Source organism: Lampetra fluviatilis, chromosome 4 (assembly GCF_964198595.1).
Source record: "Lampetra fluviatilis chromosome 4, kcLamFluv1.1, whole genome shotgun sequence".
NCBI classification, from domain to species: domain Eukaryota; kingdom Metazoa; phylum Chordata; class Hyperoartia; order Petromyzontiformes; family Petromyzontidae; genus Lampetra; species Lampetra fluviatilis.
The window spans coordinates 31423043-31438381 of NC_136278.1; the positions used below are offsets into that span (position 1 = coordinate 31423043).

The following is a 15339-nucleotide window of genomic DNA, read 5'->3' on the forward strand; positions in this document are numbered from 1 at the left end:
GATCGCGACATCAGCGCACAGTAAATCTTTGTGATCGCACCGTTACATCGAGAAGCGAGTTCGCCGAATAGCTGTTCGGCTGCTGTTCTTCACTCGCCGTGAGCCCTGGCCTGCCTGCGTCTCTCCATCACCATCGCCACCACCACCACCACCACGCTCACATCGCACACCACGCTGTCAATCACGGCTACAATCGTCTACGCCGACTCGCGGAAGAAAAAAACCAAATCGCTGAGCACCAACTTCATTGCTTTATTTTGTTATTCATATTCTTGTTCTCTGATTCCCATAATCTCCGTCACCTCTGATCCCCCTGTTCTCTGACCCCCCCCCCCCCACCACGATCCTCCCTTGATCTCCTGGCAGCTCCCCCCCACCCCCCCCCCCCCCAGGGCTCACCCTGGTAGCTCCCCCCCCCCAGGGTTCACCCTGGTAGCTCCCCCCCACCCCCCCCCAGGGCTCACCCTGGTAGCTCCCCCCCACCCCCCCCAGGGCTCACCCTGGTAGCTCCCCCCCACCCCCCCCAGGGCTCACCCTGGTAGCTCCCCACCCCCCCCAGGGCTCACCCTGGTAGCTCCCCCCCCCCCCAGGGCTCACCCTGGTAGCTCCCCCCACCCCCCCCAGGGCTCACCCTGGTAGCTCCCCCCCACCCCCCCAGGGCTCACCCTGGTAGCTCCCCCCCACCCCCCCCCCCAGGGCTCACCCTGGTGCCGTGGTAGAAGTCGTCGACGGCGCGTGTCCCCATGAAGGGCAGCTCCATGTGCGTGTGCGGGTCGATGCCTCCGGGCAGCACGAGGCGGCCGTGCGCCGGCACGAGGCGCGCGCCGGGCGGCACGCGCAGCGCCGGCCCCACCGCGCGCACCACGCCGCCCTCGATGAGCACGTCCGCCTGCTCCGAGTGCTCCGCGTTCACCACTCGTCCACCCTGCACCACCACGACGCCCGCGTCGCTCATGGCGGCGGCGTGGGGGTCGGTGGGGGGGTGGTGGGGGGGTGGAGGTGAGTGGGTCGGAGGGGTGACGAGGGATGGACTCGCGGAGTCTTCTGAGGCGTCGGAGTAGAATCCAAGGGGTGGAACACTCGAGTCTGCAATCCAACAGGTTCACTGCAATCCAAGAGGTGGACTAGAATCCACGAGGTGGACCCTGGTGCGTGTGTTGAACTCGGCTCCGCGCTCTCCGTGTCTGCTGCGTGCGCGCCGGGAGGCGTCTGCGGGGCCAGGGGCCGTGCGCGGAGAGAGGGGGTCGAGAGGGAGAGGGGGTCGAGAGGGGGAGGGGGTCGAGAGGGAGAGGGGGTCTAGAGGGAGAGGGGGTCGGAGGGAGATGGGGGTCGAGAGGGAGAGGGGGTCGAGAGGGGATAGGGAGGGCAGTGGATGGGAGGGGGTTATGGAAGGGGGTGGGAGAGTCAGTGGAAGCTGCGCTGTGGTTTCGACGGACACGGGAGGGGGGCGAGTGGGGGGGTTGGAGGGGTGATTGGTGGAGGGGTGGGGGGGTGGAGGAGTGGGGATGGAGGGGTGGGGGGTGGAAGCGTGGGGGGTGGAGGGGTGGGGGTTGGAGGGGTGTAGAGGTGGGGGGTGTAGAGGGCAACTTCCAGATGCCAATACCGAGCCCCTGCCAGAGACCCCCTGGCGGGGCCCCTGTCTGCACACCGACCTCGACAACCGGAACATCAAACTTCGCATGAATCCAACCCCTACCGCTGCTCCAAAACTCACCCCCTACACCCCACATACCCCAGCAGCCGGACCCCCTAACCGCGACGTCTCGCGGCCCCCGCAGGGGTCCGGGTGAGGTCAGGGTCAGGAGTGAGATCGGGGTCAGGAGTGAGATGGGGTTCAGAGGTCAGGAGTGAGATCGGGGTCAGGAGTGAGATCGGGGTCAGGGGTAAGGAGTGAGATCGGGGTCAGGAGTGAGATCGGGGTCAGGGGTAAGGAGTGAGAACGGGGTCAGGAGTGAGATCGGGGTCAGGGGTCAGGAGTGAGATCGGGGTAAGGAGTGAGATCGGGGTCAGGAGTGAGATCGGGGTCAGGAGTGAGATGGGGTTCAGGGGTCAGGAGTGAGATCGGGGTCAGGAGTGAGATCGGGGTCAGGGGTAAGGAGTGAGATCGGGGTCAGGAGTGAGATCGGGGTCAGGGGTAAGGAGTGAGATCGGGGTCAGGAGTGAGATCGGGGTCAGGGGTCAGGAGTGAGATCGGGGTAAGGAGTGAGATCGGGGTCAGGGGTCAGGAGTGCGATGGGGGTCAGGAGTCAGATGGGGGTCAGGAGTCAGGAGTGAGATGGGGGTCAGGAGTGATCTTCAACTCCAAGTCTCACCCCCCCCCACGTGTCTCCCTCGCCTTCTCCCTCGCTCCCCACACTCCCTCCCTCCCCTCCAATCCCGTAGCGCCGGGGGGGGTCCACAAGGATTTGGGCCCTCTCTCTAAACCTGTCACAGGCGAGTCACTAAGTGCACACACACACACGAGAGTACAAGGAAAAGAGAGAGAGAGCGCGCACGCTAACCGCTGCGCCGCCGCTCCCCACGTCCGTCGCTGGGTGCGCCTCTGTGTACACACACACGAAGATAAAGATCCCCCGTATAGCCTTGACAGACTGTTGGGGCAAGTGCTGTTAGCAAGCACCTATGAAGGCCGGCACGGCACACGAGCGGTGGTGGGTGGCCAATACCACGCCCGGCCGCCTTTGTCTCCCTAGTGGCGATGTTTACACATCGCGCCTGGCAGGCACCGTCCTGCAGTGCGTAGCCCTGGGGGCACTCGCAGCCCTCCACGCACGGCTCAGAGCAGCCAGGTAGCTTCCACGCAGCGTTACACAACCGATTAAAAGATATTGCCGCTCGACTGATTCGGAATGAGACCTCTGCTGTTAAACTGGAGTCGGTCATAAGCACACTGCCCAGGTATGGGAAACTCTCCACTCTCTCCACAACTGCCCCATCACCGATTGGGAGTTGTCGGGGTGGAGTGTCCGATGGTACAAAATACCCAGGCAGGTGCTTAGTTTCGGTGGGGCTGATGGTAAGGCCCCACCTCTTAGTGGCACGCTCCAGTCTCAGCAGCAGCGTCTCCAACTCTTCCTCTGAATGAGCAGCTATTATCAAATCATCGGCATACATAACGTGGTTGACCAATAGGGAGCCATCCTTTGATCGCACCCGGGCATCGATCAGCCTCCCATTATATCTGTACCAAATGGAAATTCCCCCGGTACAGCTATTGAAGGCTTCACGAACTACGTGCTCAAAATAGATATTAAATAATGTGGGAGCCAGAAGACATCCCTGTCGCACCCCAAGGTGTACAGGGAATGGCTCCGACTCCCGGCCACGTAGTTTTACCCGGGCCCGCTCACCATCATGAAGGTGCTTAATAATCGTGAGCAGAGGGTCAGGGACTCCGAAAGCACGAAGAACAGCCCAGAGCCCAGGCCTACTGATGGTATCATAGGCCTTGACCAGGTCAATAAAGCAGAGATGTAGGTCTTGTTGGAATTCCCTACACCTGTCCTGTAGCAGACGGACAGAAAATACACACAAACATGCACACACAGACACACACACATATATACACACGAACATGCACACACAGACACACACACAGACACACACACATATATACACACACGAACATGCACACAAAGGCAATAAAATCCCCCTGTTACCACGAACACTGTTCGGGCAAGTGCACAGTAAAAAAAGGCTCCAGTCAAGAACAGACATTGCTTTTGTAGGGGTGATTGTCACTCACCATTCAGCAGGCATGTAGTACCACTTATTGTTAATAGGGGGCAGAGGCATTACCTCGCCAGGGCAAATGTCCATGGGCCAGAAAGGGGCCAACGGTGGATCCCAGTAAACGGATCCTGGGACACATTCCCCAGGCCCCCGGGTGGGGGGGGGGGAACCGGGGGAATGATGTCACCTTCCAGCATGGCCCAGAGTGTTCCAGAAGGAGGAAGTGGATAGGGCGGAGCAAGCCACGTTGGCTCAACGTTGGACCAAGGTTTGACCAAGGTTGGACCAACGTTGCACGTTTACTTGGCTGCTGCACTCGCCCGCCTCATTTCACACGGACGGACACTTACGAACAACTTTTATAAACGAGAATGAGGGATTGTGAGCAGAGGTGAGGGATTGTGAGTGCAGGTGAGTGAGGGGGGTTGTGGGTACAAGTGAGTGAGGGGGGTTGTGGGTACAGGTGAGGGGGGTTGTGGGTACAGGTGAGTGAGGGGTTGTGGGTGCAGGTGAGTGAGGGGGGTTGTGGGTACAGGTGTGTGAGGGGATTGTGGGTACAGGTGAGTGAGGGGAGTTGTGGGTAGAGGTGAAGAGGATTGTGGGTACAGGTGAGTGAGGGGGGTTGTGGGTACAGGTGAGTGAGGGGATTGTGGTTAGAGGTGAGTGAGGGGATTGTGGGTACAGGTGAGGGGGGTTGCGGGTACAGGTGAGTGAGGGGATTGTGGGTAGAGGTGAGTGAGGGGATTGTGGGTACAGGTGAGGGGGGTTGTGGGTGCAGGTGAGTGAAGGGGATTGTGGGTACAGGTGAGTGAAGGGGATTGTGGGTACAGGTGAGTGAGGGGGGTTGTGGGTACAGGTGAGTGAAGGGGATTGTGGGTACAGGTGAGTGAAGGGGATTGTGGGTACAGGTGAGTGAAGAGCTGTACGTTGAACTCGACCCACCGGACGGACCGGTCTGTCGCTGACGTAAGACGCCCCCCCCCACCGCCCCCCCCACAAATGAAGAACAACACCCCCCGTGTAGCCTGTGGCAGACTGTCGGGGCAGGTGCTGTTAGCTATGAAAGTCGGCACGGCACACGGTGGGGGTGGGTGGCCAGCACCACGCCCGGCCGCCTTTGTCTCCCCAATCGCGATGTTTCCTACACACCACACCAAGTACTCATTTGAGGCTGAGTGGACCTAGGGGAGGCCCAGGACCGGTTCCGAAAATCTCACTTGGTGTCCGTGGGCTGCGAGCGAGGAATCGAACTCGCGTCGCCCGGGGTTCGTAGCGCAGCGTGGCGCTAACCGCTGCACCACCGCTCCCCAGCCCCCCCCCCCCCCCCCCCCCCACTTGGCAGGGCAGACGCGGGGCTTCCCGCGGGGCCGGGCGCGTCCCCCGTGTGCTGACGGTGGCGGTGTCGGCATGCGGGGCGCGACAGCATCGCGCACAGGTGGAATGCGGGGGGGCGGCCCTGCACTACTGCCACTGCCGCCGCCGTGTCCTGCGCAGCGCTCTTTGTCGATGGTTCCTCCTCGTTGGTGACGCTGAACGCAGGGGACACCCCACACGCCGGCTCCGGGTTGATGCCGGTGGCGAGGACGACGACGACGAAGATGATGATGAGGATGAGGCGTGGGGGGGCTCTACTCGTCGCGATCGTGGGGGTCCTGGTGGTGCGAGGAGGGGGGCAGCCTCGCGGGGACCTGGGGCCCGTCCAGGGCGCTTCCCAGCGTGAGTAGCGGCGCCCTGCGGTGATCATCGTTGCTGGGGGTCGTGGGGGGGGGTCCTGGATGGAGAGAATGACGACTTGGTTATGGTTAGGATCAGGGTTCGTGCTTGTTGTGTAGTAGCTGGGGCTGGTATTCCATTCAGGACTTTGGGCTCGTGTTGGGGTTAAGTGTAATGTTATGGTTATGGGCTGGTAGTATGGTTAGTCTTCTTGGTTCTTTCGGTAAAGTCACGTAGAAGGGAAGTAATAAAATAATAAAAATAAGACATAATAGAATAAAATAATTCTCACGACGTTTCGGCTACAACGCAAGCAGCCGTCTTCAGGTGTCATTCTTCACCTGAGGACGGCTGCTTGCGTTGTGGCCGAAACGTCGTGAGAATTGTTTTATTATGTTTTATTTTTATTATTTTATTACTTCCCTTCTACGTGACTTTACCGAAAGAACCAAGAAGATGAATCCCTGCAGTCACGAAAGCTTTAAATCGAGAAGTATGGTTAGTGTTTAATTCGGGCTTGCGTTTACGGTTATGGCGACTGACAGCTTCGTGTGAGTGGTAGGGCCGGTGACAGGGCTACAGGAGTTAAGGCTTTGGCCAAGGCTGGCAGGTGGTGGGCTTCGTGGTCGGGCTGGTGTTGTGAGGGGGGTTGCTCGACTCGTATCGTAAGAATGCCGCGACTGCTGCCCGCTGCGGAAATCGTCGCACGCCGCAATGCAAATTAGAGTGGAAATCAGTGCGGAGTCATCAGCGCTGCTGACCCCCTAGGTGGACTCAGCCTCAAAATGAGAAGCTGGCGCGGTGTGTAGTAAACATCGCCACTGGGGAGACAAAGGCGGTCGGGCGTGGTGCTGTCCACCCACCCCCTCTTGTGTCGTGCCGGCCTTCGTAGGTGCTACTCGCTAACAACACTTGCCCCAACAGTCTGCTAAGGCTATACGGGGGATCGTTGTCTTTGTTTTTTTGCACATTGGATGGCTGAGTGGTTAGAGCGGTTCATAAATATGGGACCGGTTCGGCATTCAAATATTTTCCCCAAGTAAACAACTTCGGGGGTTTTTTTGTGTCCATTTGTGTTCCTCCTGCAGGTGACACATCAATAGCCTCGCGTGACGCTTGTTGGTTCTCGTGATTGATGGTGAATGGGGGAGCGGTGGTGCAGTGGCTAGCGCGCTGCGTTACGAACCCGGCGACTCGAGTTCGATTCCTCCTCACGGCCAACGCCGGTGACGATTATCCAAACCGGTCCTGGAACTCCTCTAGGTCGACTCAGCCTCAAATGAGTACCTGGTGCGGTGTGTAAACATTGCCGCTGGGGAGACAAAGGCGGTCGGGCGTGATGCTGGCTGCTCACCTCCTCGTGTGCCGTGCCGGCCTTCATAGGTGCTCGCTGACAGCTCTTGCCACGATAATGTAGTCTGTTAAGGCTATACGGGGGTTCTTTGTCTTTGGATGTATATAAAATATTTTTCGATTTAAAGCTTTCGTGACTGCAGGGATTCATCTTCTTGGTTCTTTCGGTAAAGTCACGTAGAAGGGAAATAATAAAATAATAAAAATAAAACATAATAAAATACAATTCTCACGACGTTTCGGCCACAACGCAAGCAGCCGTCCTCAGGTGAAGAACAGGTCTGTCGGAAAGACAGCGTATATAAATATAGTCTATGGTGATGCTGCTGCGTTGTCAACACCGCGGCCTTAACAAGGACAGACATATATAATGCGAGACGTTTCGAGCAATGACCTTTCTTCACGTGTGCTGCTCCAATGTTGTTGATCTTTGAAGGGTTTGCCTCTTGCTCAAGAGCTGCTGTTAGGTAACTACTCACCCATCGCCAAGAAACATGAACAATGTAATATTTACAAATGAAATTACCACACAAACACATGTTCACACCCCTGCCCACACACACACACGTGCACAAAGATAAACAAAGATCCCCCGTGTAGCCTTAACAGACTGTTGGGGCAAGTGCTGTTAGCTAGCAGCACCTATGAAGGCCAGAACAGCACACGAGGGGGTGGGTGGCCAGCAAAACGCCCGACCGTCTTTGTCTCCCGAGCGGCAATGTTTATACATCGCACCAGCTACTCATTTAAAGGTGAGTCGATCTAGGAACGATTCAGATAATCGTCACTGGTGTTGACCGTGAGCAGGAATCGAACTCGGGTTAGCGCGCTGCGCTTCCCCACACACACGTGCACCCCCCCACACACACGTGTACACACATCCCCACACACACATAATTTCTCCCCCTCCCCCCCAATATACACACACACACACGTGCACCCCCCCCACACACACGTGTACACACATCCCCACACACACACATAATTTCTCCCCCCCCAACATACACACACACACGCGTGCACACCTCCCCACACACACACACATCCCTCCCCACACACACATGCACCCCGACACTCACTTGCACACATCCCCCCACACACACATAATTTCTCCCCCCCTCCCCCCAACACACACACGCGTGCACACCTCCCCCCACACACGTGGACACACACACACACCCACCTCCCCACACACACGCGTGCACACCTCCCCACACACACGTGGACACACACACACACACACGTGCACACCTCCCCACACACACGCGTGCACACAGGCTCGTGCTGGCTGAACGCCCCCCACGTGGTCACGTTTGACGGGCGTGCGATGAGTTTCCACGGAACGTGCACCTACACCCTGGTGGCCCCCTGCGTGGGGGGCGCCCCCGTTGCCGCGCCCCCCTGGGAGGTGATCGTCTCCCTCGGGGACCCCAACAGCCCCGGGGTCTCCGTGCGCCTCCACAACCTCACCGTGTCGCTGGGCCGCGACGGGGCCGCGCAGGTACCGCCATCACTGGACGCTCATCCCGTAACTTCCTCCTCCTCCATCCCATCACCCTTCTCCTCCCACTCCTGCATCCCATCTCCTTCCTCCTCCATCCCATCTCCCTCCTCCTGCATCTCATCACCCTCCTCCTCCATCCCATCTCCCTCCTTCCACTCCTCCTCAATCCCATTTCCCTCCCACTCCTCCATCCAATCTCCCCCCTCCTCATTCCCAACTCTCAATTGCCCTCCTCTCCCTCCTCATCCCATGCTGCTAAACTCTGGAACTCATCACAGTGCCGAGGCCTTAATGATCGGACCTGGTCGATTTGAAAACGCAAAACATTACTCAATGATAAATGCATGCGATTATTGGCGTAAGACACTACTACCACTAGCAGGGACGTGTATAGGGGGGGGGGGGGTGCAGGGCCCGGGACAACTCACACCGTGTGGGCTCCCCTAGGCCCCCCCAAAGCGCGGGGCCCGGGGCTATTGCCCCGAATAACCATAGCCCAGGGACAGCCCTGACCGCTGGAGTACAACGTGACTCCATCCTTTATAATAACGCTACGTTATTGCACCCTTATGGCCGTACACTCCGATGATGACAATAGGCGAGATTTCGCGGAACGGCTTCGACTTAAATTGAGCAATGCCTCAGGTATATTAATTAAATCGTCGACGTTTCGGGCAACGGCCCTCCTTAAACTAACACATTTTTTGTCTTACTGAGCGATGTAGCTCTTTTTCAGAAGCGACCTGGCCACAAATGATAGCTCAACAAAGTGGCTTATCATATCGTGGGAATTTATAGCAGCCAAATACTTTCAACGCGTCATGTTGATTCAAAATGTTGAGTGAAAATCGGAGGACCCGGATAAAAACCCACGCCACGACGGGGAAAGAGAGAGACACTGCAAACTACAAATATACAGCAGCAGGCGTCAGGATCGGGATCGAACCCACGACCTCCTGCATACCAGGCGAGTTAGTTAACATCTCCTAGCCACCGTGATGATGATAAGAGAGACACCACAAACTCCAAATACACAGCAGGCGCCAGGGTCGAGATCGAACCCACGACCTCCCGCGTACCAGGCGAGGTAGTTAACATCTCGCCGCACGTGGTCGAGCGTGCAGGTGGACGGTGTTCGCGTGTCGCTACCGGCCCGCCCCTCCCCGCGGGTCTGGCTTCGGGCGAGCGGCTCCTTCGTGCTGATGGGCCTGTCCGAGGTGGGGCTGTGGGTGCGCTGGGACGGGGGCCGCTCCGTGTGGCTGTCGCTCGACCCCACCGTGGCCGGGAGCGTGTGCGGCCTCTGCGGCGACTTCAACGGGGACCCCGCGGACGACGCGGCGGGGCCCGACGGGGTGCCGAGGAACTCGAGCGCCGACATCGGCAACAGCTGGAAGCGCGCGGCGCGACCCGCCGGGTGAGCGGCGCGGGGAGCGGCGGCGCCGCGCTTGGCACCCGGCGACGAGAGTGTGAGAGTGTGTGAGAGTGTGAGAGTGTGTGTGAGTGTGTGTGAGAGTGTGTGAGAGTGTGTGAGAGTGTGAGAGTGTGTGAGAGTGTGTGAGAACGTGTGAGAACGTGTGAGAGTGTGTGAGAGAGTATAAAAGTGTGTGAGAGAGTGTGAGAGAGTGTAAGAGTGTGAGAGGAGGTGATCATGCTGCGCTACGCACCCGGCGACCCGAGTTCGATTCCCCGCACGCGGTCACCAACACCCGTGACGATTATCCGAACCGGTCCTGGGCCTCCAATTTTCGTGGTCTCCTATCAGAGGTGGGGAGGGGGGCTGCGGTGGGGGGAGCGGGAATGGTTTATGTACCAAAAAATAATGACTTTGGTGATGCTGCTGCTGCGTTGGTAGTGGTGCACAAGCACAGCTAACAAAACAGACTCGACCCACTGACCTGCCATGCCCCCTACCACCCGTGTGACCCCCACGTGACCCCGCGTGACGCCCCGTGTAACCACCGTGCGACCCCATTGTGACCCCCGTGTGACCTCGCGTGACGCCCCGTGTGACTACCGTGACGCCCCGTGTGACCTCCTTGTGACCCCCGCGTGACCCCGTGTGACCCTCCCCCCCCACCGTGTGCTTAGGTGCTCCGATGACGAAGGCTGGGCGCCGCAGCCGAGCCCCGTGCTGCTGAGCGAGGCGGCGCGTCTGTGCGCGCCGCTGGCGGACACCGGCGGGGACCTGTCCCCCTGCCACTCGGCGGTGGACCCCACGGCGCCGCTCGCCGCCTGCGTGTGGGACGTGGCCGTGTCCGGCCTCACCCAGGCCGCGCTCTGCCGGGCCCTGGCCAACTACCACGACTCGTGCGCGCGAGCCGGGGGCACCCCCGGCACGGCGTGGAGGGGACCCGCGGGATGCCGTGAGGACCCCCTCCCCCCCTGCCCACTTCATCATCATGGTCATTATCGTCATCGTGATTGAAATGATCATCATCGTGGTCATTATCATCATTATGGTCGTAATTATGATCATGATCATCAATATCGCAATTTTGATCATTGTCATCATCGTCGTCGTTATCATGGTCATTATCATCATTGTGGTCGTAATTATCATCATCATGATCGTTATTATCAACGTCGTCATCGTGGTCATCATCATCACCTCCTTCGACAACCAATTATTGCCATCATCATCGTCATTGTTCTTGTCATTGTTTTCGTCATCATCCCCAATGCGCTCTTCCGTCTCTTTCTCTCCCTACACTCCATCTCCCCCCTGTGTCCCCTCTCTCTCTCTCTCATCTTGCTGTTGTTGCCAGCTGCCCCAGTGGAGGCATGTTGATGACCCTGCTGTTTCTGCTGCTGGTGTGTCATGCTGATGATTATAATGCTGCTGATGATGATGATGATACATCTGTTGCTGCTGCTGGTGTGTCATGCTGATGATTATAATGCTGCTGCTGATGATGATGATACATCTGTTGCTGCTGCTGGTGTGTCATGCTGATGATTATAATGCTGCTGATGATGATGATGATACATCTGTTGTTGCTGCTGCTGCATATGGTAACTGGGATTTAATGTTAGCCGAGTCTATCCGGGTACGCAACCTGGAAAATATCTACTCACCCGGCACACCACATCCAGTATAATAACCATACCACCCTCGCCATGTCTGCGACTACTAGTCACTCAACTACTCCTGTTTATCAACCACACAGAAACCATCCAGTGAAAATTAAATCCCTGATACCGCTGCCACTGCTGTTGAACTCCGTTTGCACCATACATAACCAACCGTGCTAATTGGAGGTGCCGATGATGACGTGCTTGTGTGCGTGCTGTGTTCCGCTCAATGCCGCCAACACCGGTGACGATTATCTGAACCATTCTTGGGGCATCCCCTAGGTCGACTCAACCTCAAATGAGTACCCGGCGCAATATGTAAACATCGCCACTCGGGAGACAAAGGCGGCCGGCCGTGGTGCCCTCTCGCGTGCCGTGTCGGGTTTCATAGGCGCTCCTCGCAAACAGCGACTTCAACGGAGACCCCAAAAGTCCGCCGAGGCTCCACCGGGGACATCTTGATCTTCGGTGCGTTGCGTGCGGTGCGTTGTGACCCAGCGGCCCCTCTGTGCCCCGAGCGAGCCTCGTACCAGTCCTGCCTGAAGTCGTGCTCCTCCACGTGCTGGCAGCCCGAGGAGGAGGCGGTGCCGGGCTGCTCTGAGCCGTGCGTGGAGGGCTGCGAGTGCCCACAGGGCTTCGCACTGCAGGACGGCGCCTGCCAGGCCCTCTACACGTGCGGCTGCGTGTGGCAGGGCTTCTACCACGCGGTACGACGGGCATTCATTTCTCCACCTCGTTTTTTATTGAGATTTTATAAAGCGACTGCTTCACTCGCGGTGCTCGAGACAGCGTACACTGTGCGGTGTGTACACAAAGTAGAATGATTTCGGTGGCAGGGGCGTGCCGCACGGGTTGAGGAATGATTGACCGTCGCGAAAGGGTGGGGAGAGAGACGGGGAAGGAGTGGAGGGGCGAGGGAAGAGGAGGAGAATGGGCGGTGGAGAAGAGGTGACCTTGACCGTATTGACCAGGAGAGTCGTGCTGCTGAGTCGCAGGACTCACTGTCAGGAGGGTCCTGCCGTAGCAGCTGCTACACCGAGGTGTTTATTTGTAAGATGTTTTCATACCTGTCAACCCCTTATCGGTGGCTATTTTATTCCAGACCAATTCATGCCTTATTGGTCACCCCGTGCCCTTATAAATCTCAAGGTGCATCCTACAAAGTCCCATCACAAGGGAGAAACACAAACAAATAAAAAAATGTGCCCGTATTGAAACGGCTGTACTCCGCATGGACCTGAAAACTCAATTTCCCTGTACAAGATTATGGGTAAACCGTATGGGGTGACAGCTCTGTGCCTTCCACTCGATTATCGAAGAGTCGTGTTTGTTGTTCACGCGGGAAGGAGGAAACCGGAGCACCCTGGAGAGAACCCACGGCTTGTGTGGTTGTAGCGGTGGTGACACGTGTGGTGGTTGTTGTGGTGGTGTTGACACGTGTGGTGGTGATGGTGGTGGTGCAGGTGGGCACGTGGTGGTGGTGTTGACACGTGTGGTGGTGGTGCAGGTAGACTCGTGGTGGTGCACGTGTTGTGGTGGTCGGTGTTGACACATGTGGTGGTGGTGGTGGTGCAGGTGGACACGTGGTGGTGGTGTTGACACGTGTGGTGGTGGTGGTGGTGGTGCAGGTGGGCACGTGGTGGTGGGCCCCCGGCTGTGCACGCCGCGTGGACTGCGTGGCGCGGGGCTTGGCGAGGGAGTCGGCGGCGCAGTGCGGGGGCGGGGAGGTGTGCGAGGCGCGCGACGGCGCCTACGGCTGCTTTAAAGGTGTCACACCACCGCGTCACAGCACCACGTCACAACGTCACACCGCCACGTCACAGCCCAATACAGCCCGATACAGCACACCTGACTCAACGAGCCATCATACCACGCCACGCCAGAACGCGCCCCAGTGTGACACACAGACACGTCGTGTCCACGTGTCCACGTGTCCCTACCGGCATGTCCATCTTCCTGTGCCGTCACGTGCCCCATATTCCCCGTAAGAACCCCCCCTCCTTCACCCCAAAGACAAAGATCCCCCGTATAGGCTGAACAGACTTTTGGGGCAAGCACTTACGAAGGCCGGCATGGCACACGAGGGGTGGGTGGCCAGCACCACGCCTGCCCGTCTTTGTGTCCTCAGTTCTGATGTTTACACATCGCATCAGGTATTCATTTGAGGCTGAGTCGACCTAGGGGAGGCCCAGGACCGGTTCAGGTTATCGTCACCTGGTTCGTAGCGCAGCGTAGCGCTAACCGCTATGCCACCGCTCCCCCATACCAAGGCCGTAATTATAATATATATTGGGGGGACACATCCCCCCCCCCAATATTCAAATGTGCTTAAAATGTCCCCCCCCCCCAATATATTGCTATAAAATAGATTTCTGTTTATATGATTGTGGTTATGGTTGTACTTTATTAATCTCTAATCTCTGCCATTACATACAATGAAACAAGAACATGTTAAAAAGAAAAACACCGAGCAATGTAATACAATACACTGTTAGACATTATTGTAAAAAATAAATAAAAAGTCCATCCTATGTGTTAGTACATTTTTCAATATTTTAGGCGGCAAATGGCAGGAAATTCGTTTTCAGATTTAGATTGTTTTTATGGGGGGGGGGGGGGGAGGGGACCCCCTGGAAGATTGACTCCATGGTTACGGCCTTGCCCTATACATTCAGAAACAATAACGGAGCTCAACACAAGTCACGTGCAGCTATTGAAGTCGCCCGTAGGACGACGGCGATTGCCCGGGACCGGTTCAGGAAATCGCCGCTGCCGCTCTCGACGAACCACGCTGTCGTCTCACTCACCTTGAACCTGTCGCGCCGTGCGTAGAGCCAACCGGGCTCGACATGAATAGAAACCCGGGGCCGTCGGGTTTCGTAGCGCAGCGGCACTAACCCCTACCTCCACCCCCACCCCTACCTCCACCCCCACCCCCCCAGGCCGCGTGACGGTGGAGTGTGACGCGGACGTGATGAGCGCGCGCATCCCGCGTGCGCTGTCGCTGGCGGCGCGCGCCTCCGAGCTGCGCCTCTCGCGCGCCGCGCCGGGGGAGCCGCGCTGCGCGCTCGCCGAGTCGGCCGACTCCTTCTCCTTCACCATCGCCGTGGGGGACTGCGGCACCCTCGTCAACGTACGCGGGGGGGGGGGGGTGTTGTAGTTTTGTAGGCGATGCAATGATCCGGATTGTTTGTGGTGGAGTGAAAATGTAATAAATGTTGCCAAATGTTGCCGATGTGCATGAGCACGGCTGACAAGACAAGTGTCTGCACACTCGTCGACGGCGACAACACCGCATGTGTGTGGCCTTTAAAGTGAAATAGTAATACTGAATATATAATGCGACGGTTCGGGCAGTGACCCTTCTCGATGGCACATGCTTGTTTTTTGGGGGTAGGCCACGAATTCGTTATGTGCCAAAACGTCCTCTCGAGTTACCCCCCCCCCCCCACCCCCGCAAACCCTTGACCCCTTGGCACCCCGAATCGACATCGTGCTGGGGCAGCGAACTGGGGCAGCACTTGCCCCCCCCCCCCCCCCCCCCCCCGCACAGTCCGTGAATGACTCGCACCGTGTGCGTGGGGAGCGGCGGTGCAGCGGTTAGCGCCACACTGCGCCACGAACCCGGCGACCCGGGTTCCATTCTCGCTCACGGCCAACACCGGTGACGATTATCTGAACCGGTCCTGGGCCTCCCCTAGGTCGACTCAGCGTCAAAATGAGTACCTGGTGCGATGTGTAAACATTGTCACTAGGGAAACAAAGGCGGCCGGGCGGGGTGTTGGACACCCACCCCCTCGTGTGCTGTGCCGGCCTTCATATGTGCTCGCTAACAGCGCTTGCCCCTACAGTCTATTACAGGCTATACACGGGATATTTGTGTTTGTCTTGTACATGTGCGTGCGCGTCTGTTGTGTATGTGCACACGTGTGTATACGTGTGTGTGTGCTTGCGTGGCGTGCAGG

At 57.9% G+C, this 15339-nt stretch overlaps 2 protein-coding genes across 2 annotated transcripts in view; one reads left to right on the top strand and one right to left on the bottom strand.

Moving 5' to 3' along the window:
• Positions 1–955, bottom strand: part of LOC144931358 (dihydropyrimidinase-like) — a 17737-nt gene extending 16782 nt beyond the window's left edge. Inside the window, exon 1 of the mRNA XM_078855162.1 lies at positions 704–955. Within this exon, the coding sequence (XP_078711288.1) occupies positions 704–955 (252 nt within the window). The remainder of the gene's footprint in view (positions 1–703) is intronic.
• A 7983-nt stretch (positions 956–8938) lies between these two features.
• LOC144931663 (zonadhesin-like) lies at positions 8939–14534 on the top strand. Its single transcript, XM_078855790.1, has 6 exons — positions 8939–8947; positions 9427–9716; positions 10391–10665; positions 11873–12081; positions 13003–13141; positions 14317–14534. Exons 1-6 carry the CDS (start codon positions 8939–8941, stop codon positions 14532–14534), a joined length of 1140 nt encoding a protein of 379 aa, XP_078711916.1.
• The last annotated feature ends 805 nt before the right edge of the window (positions 14535–15339 follow it).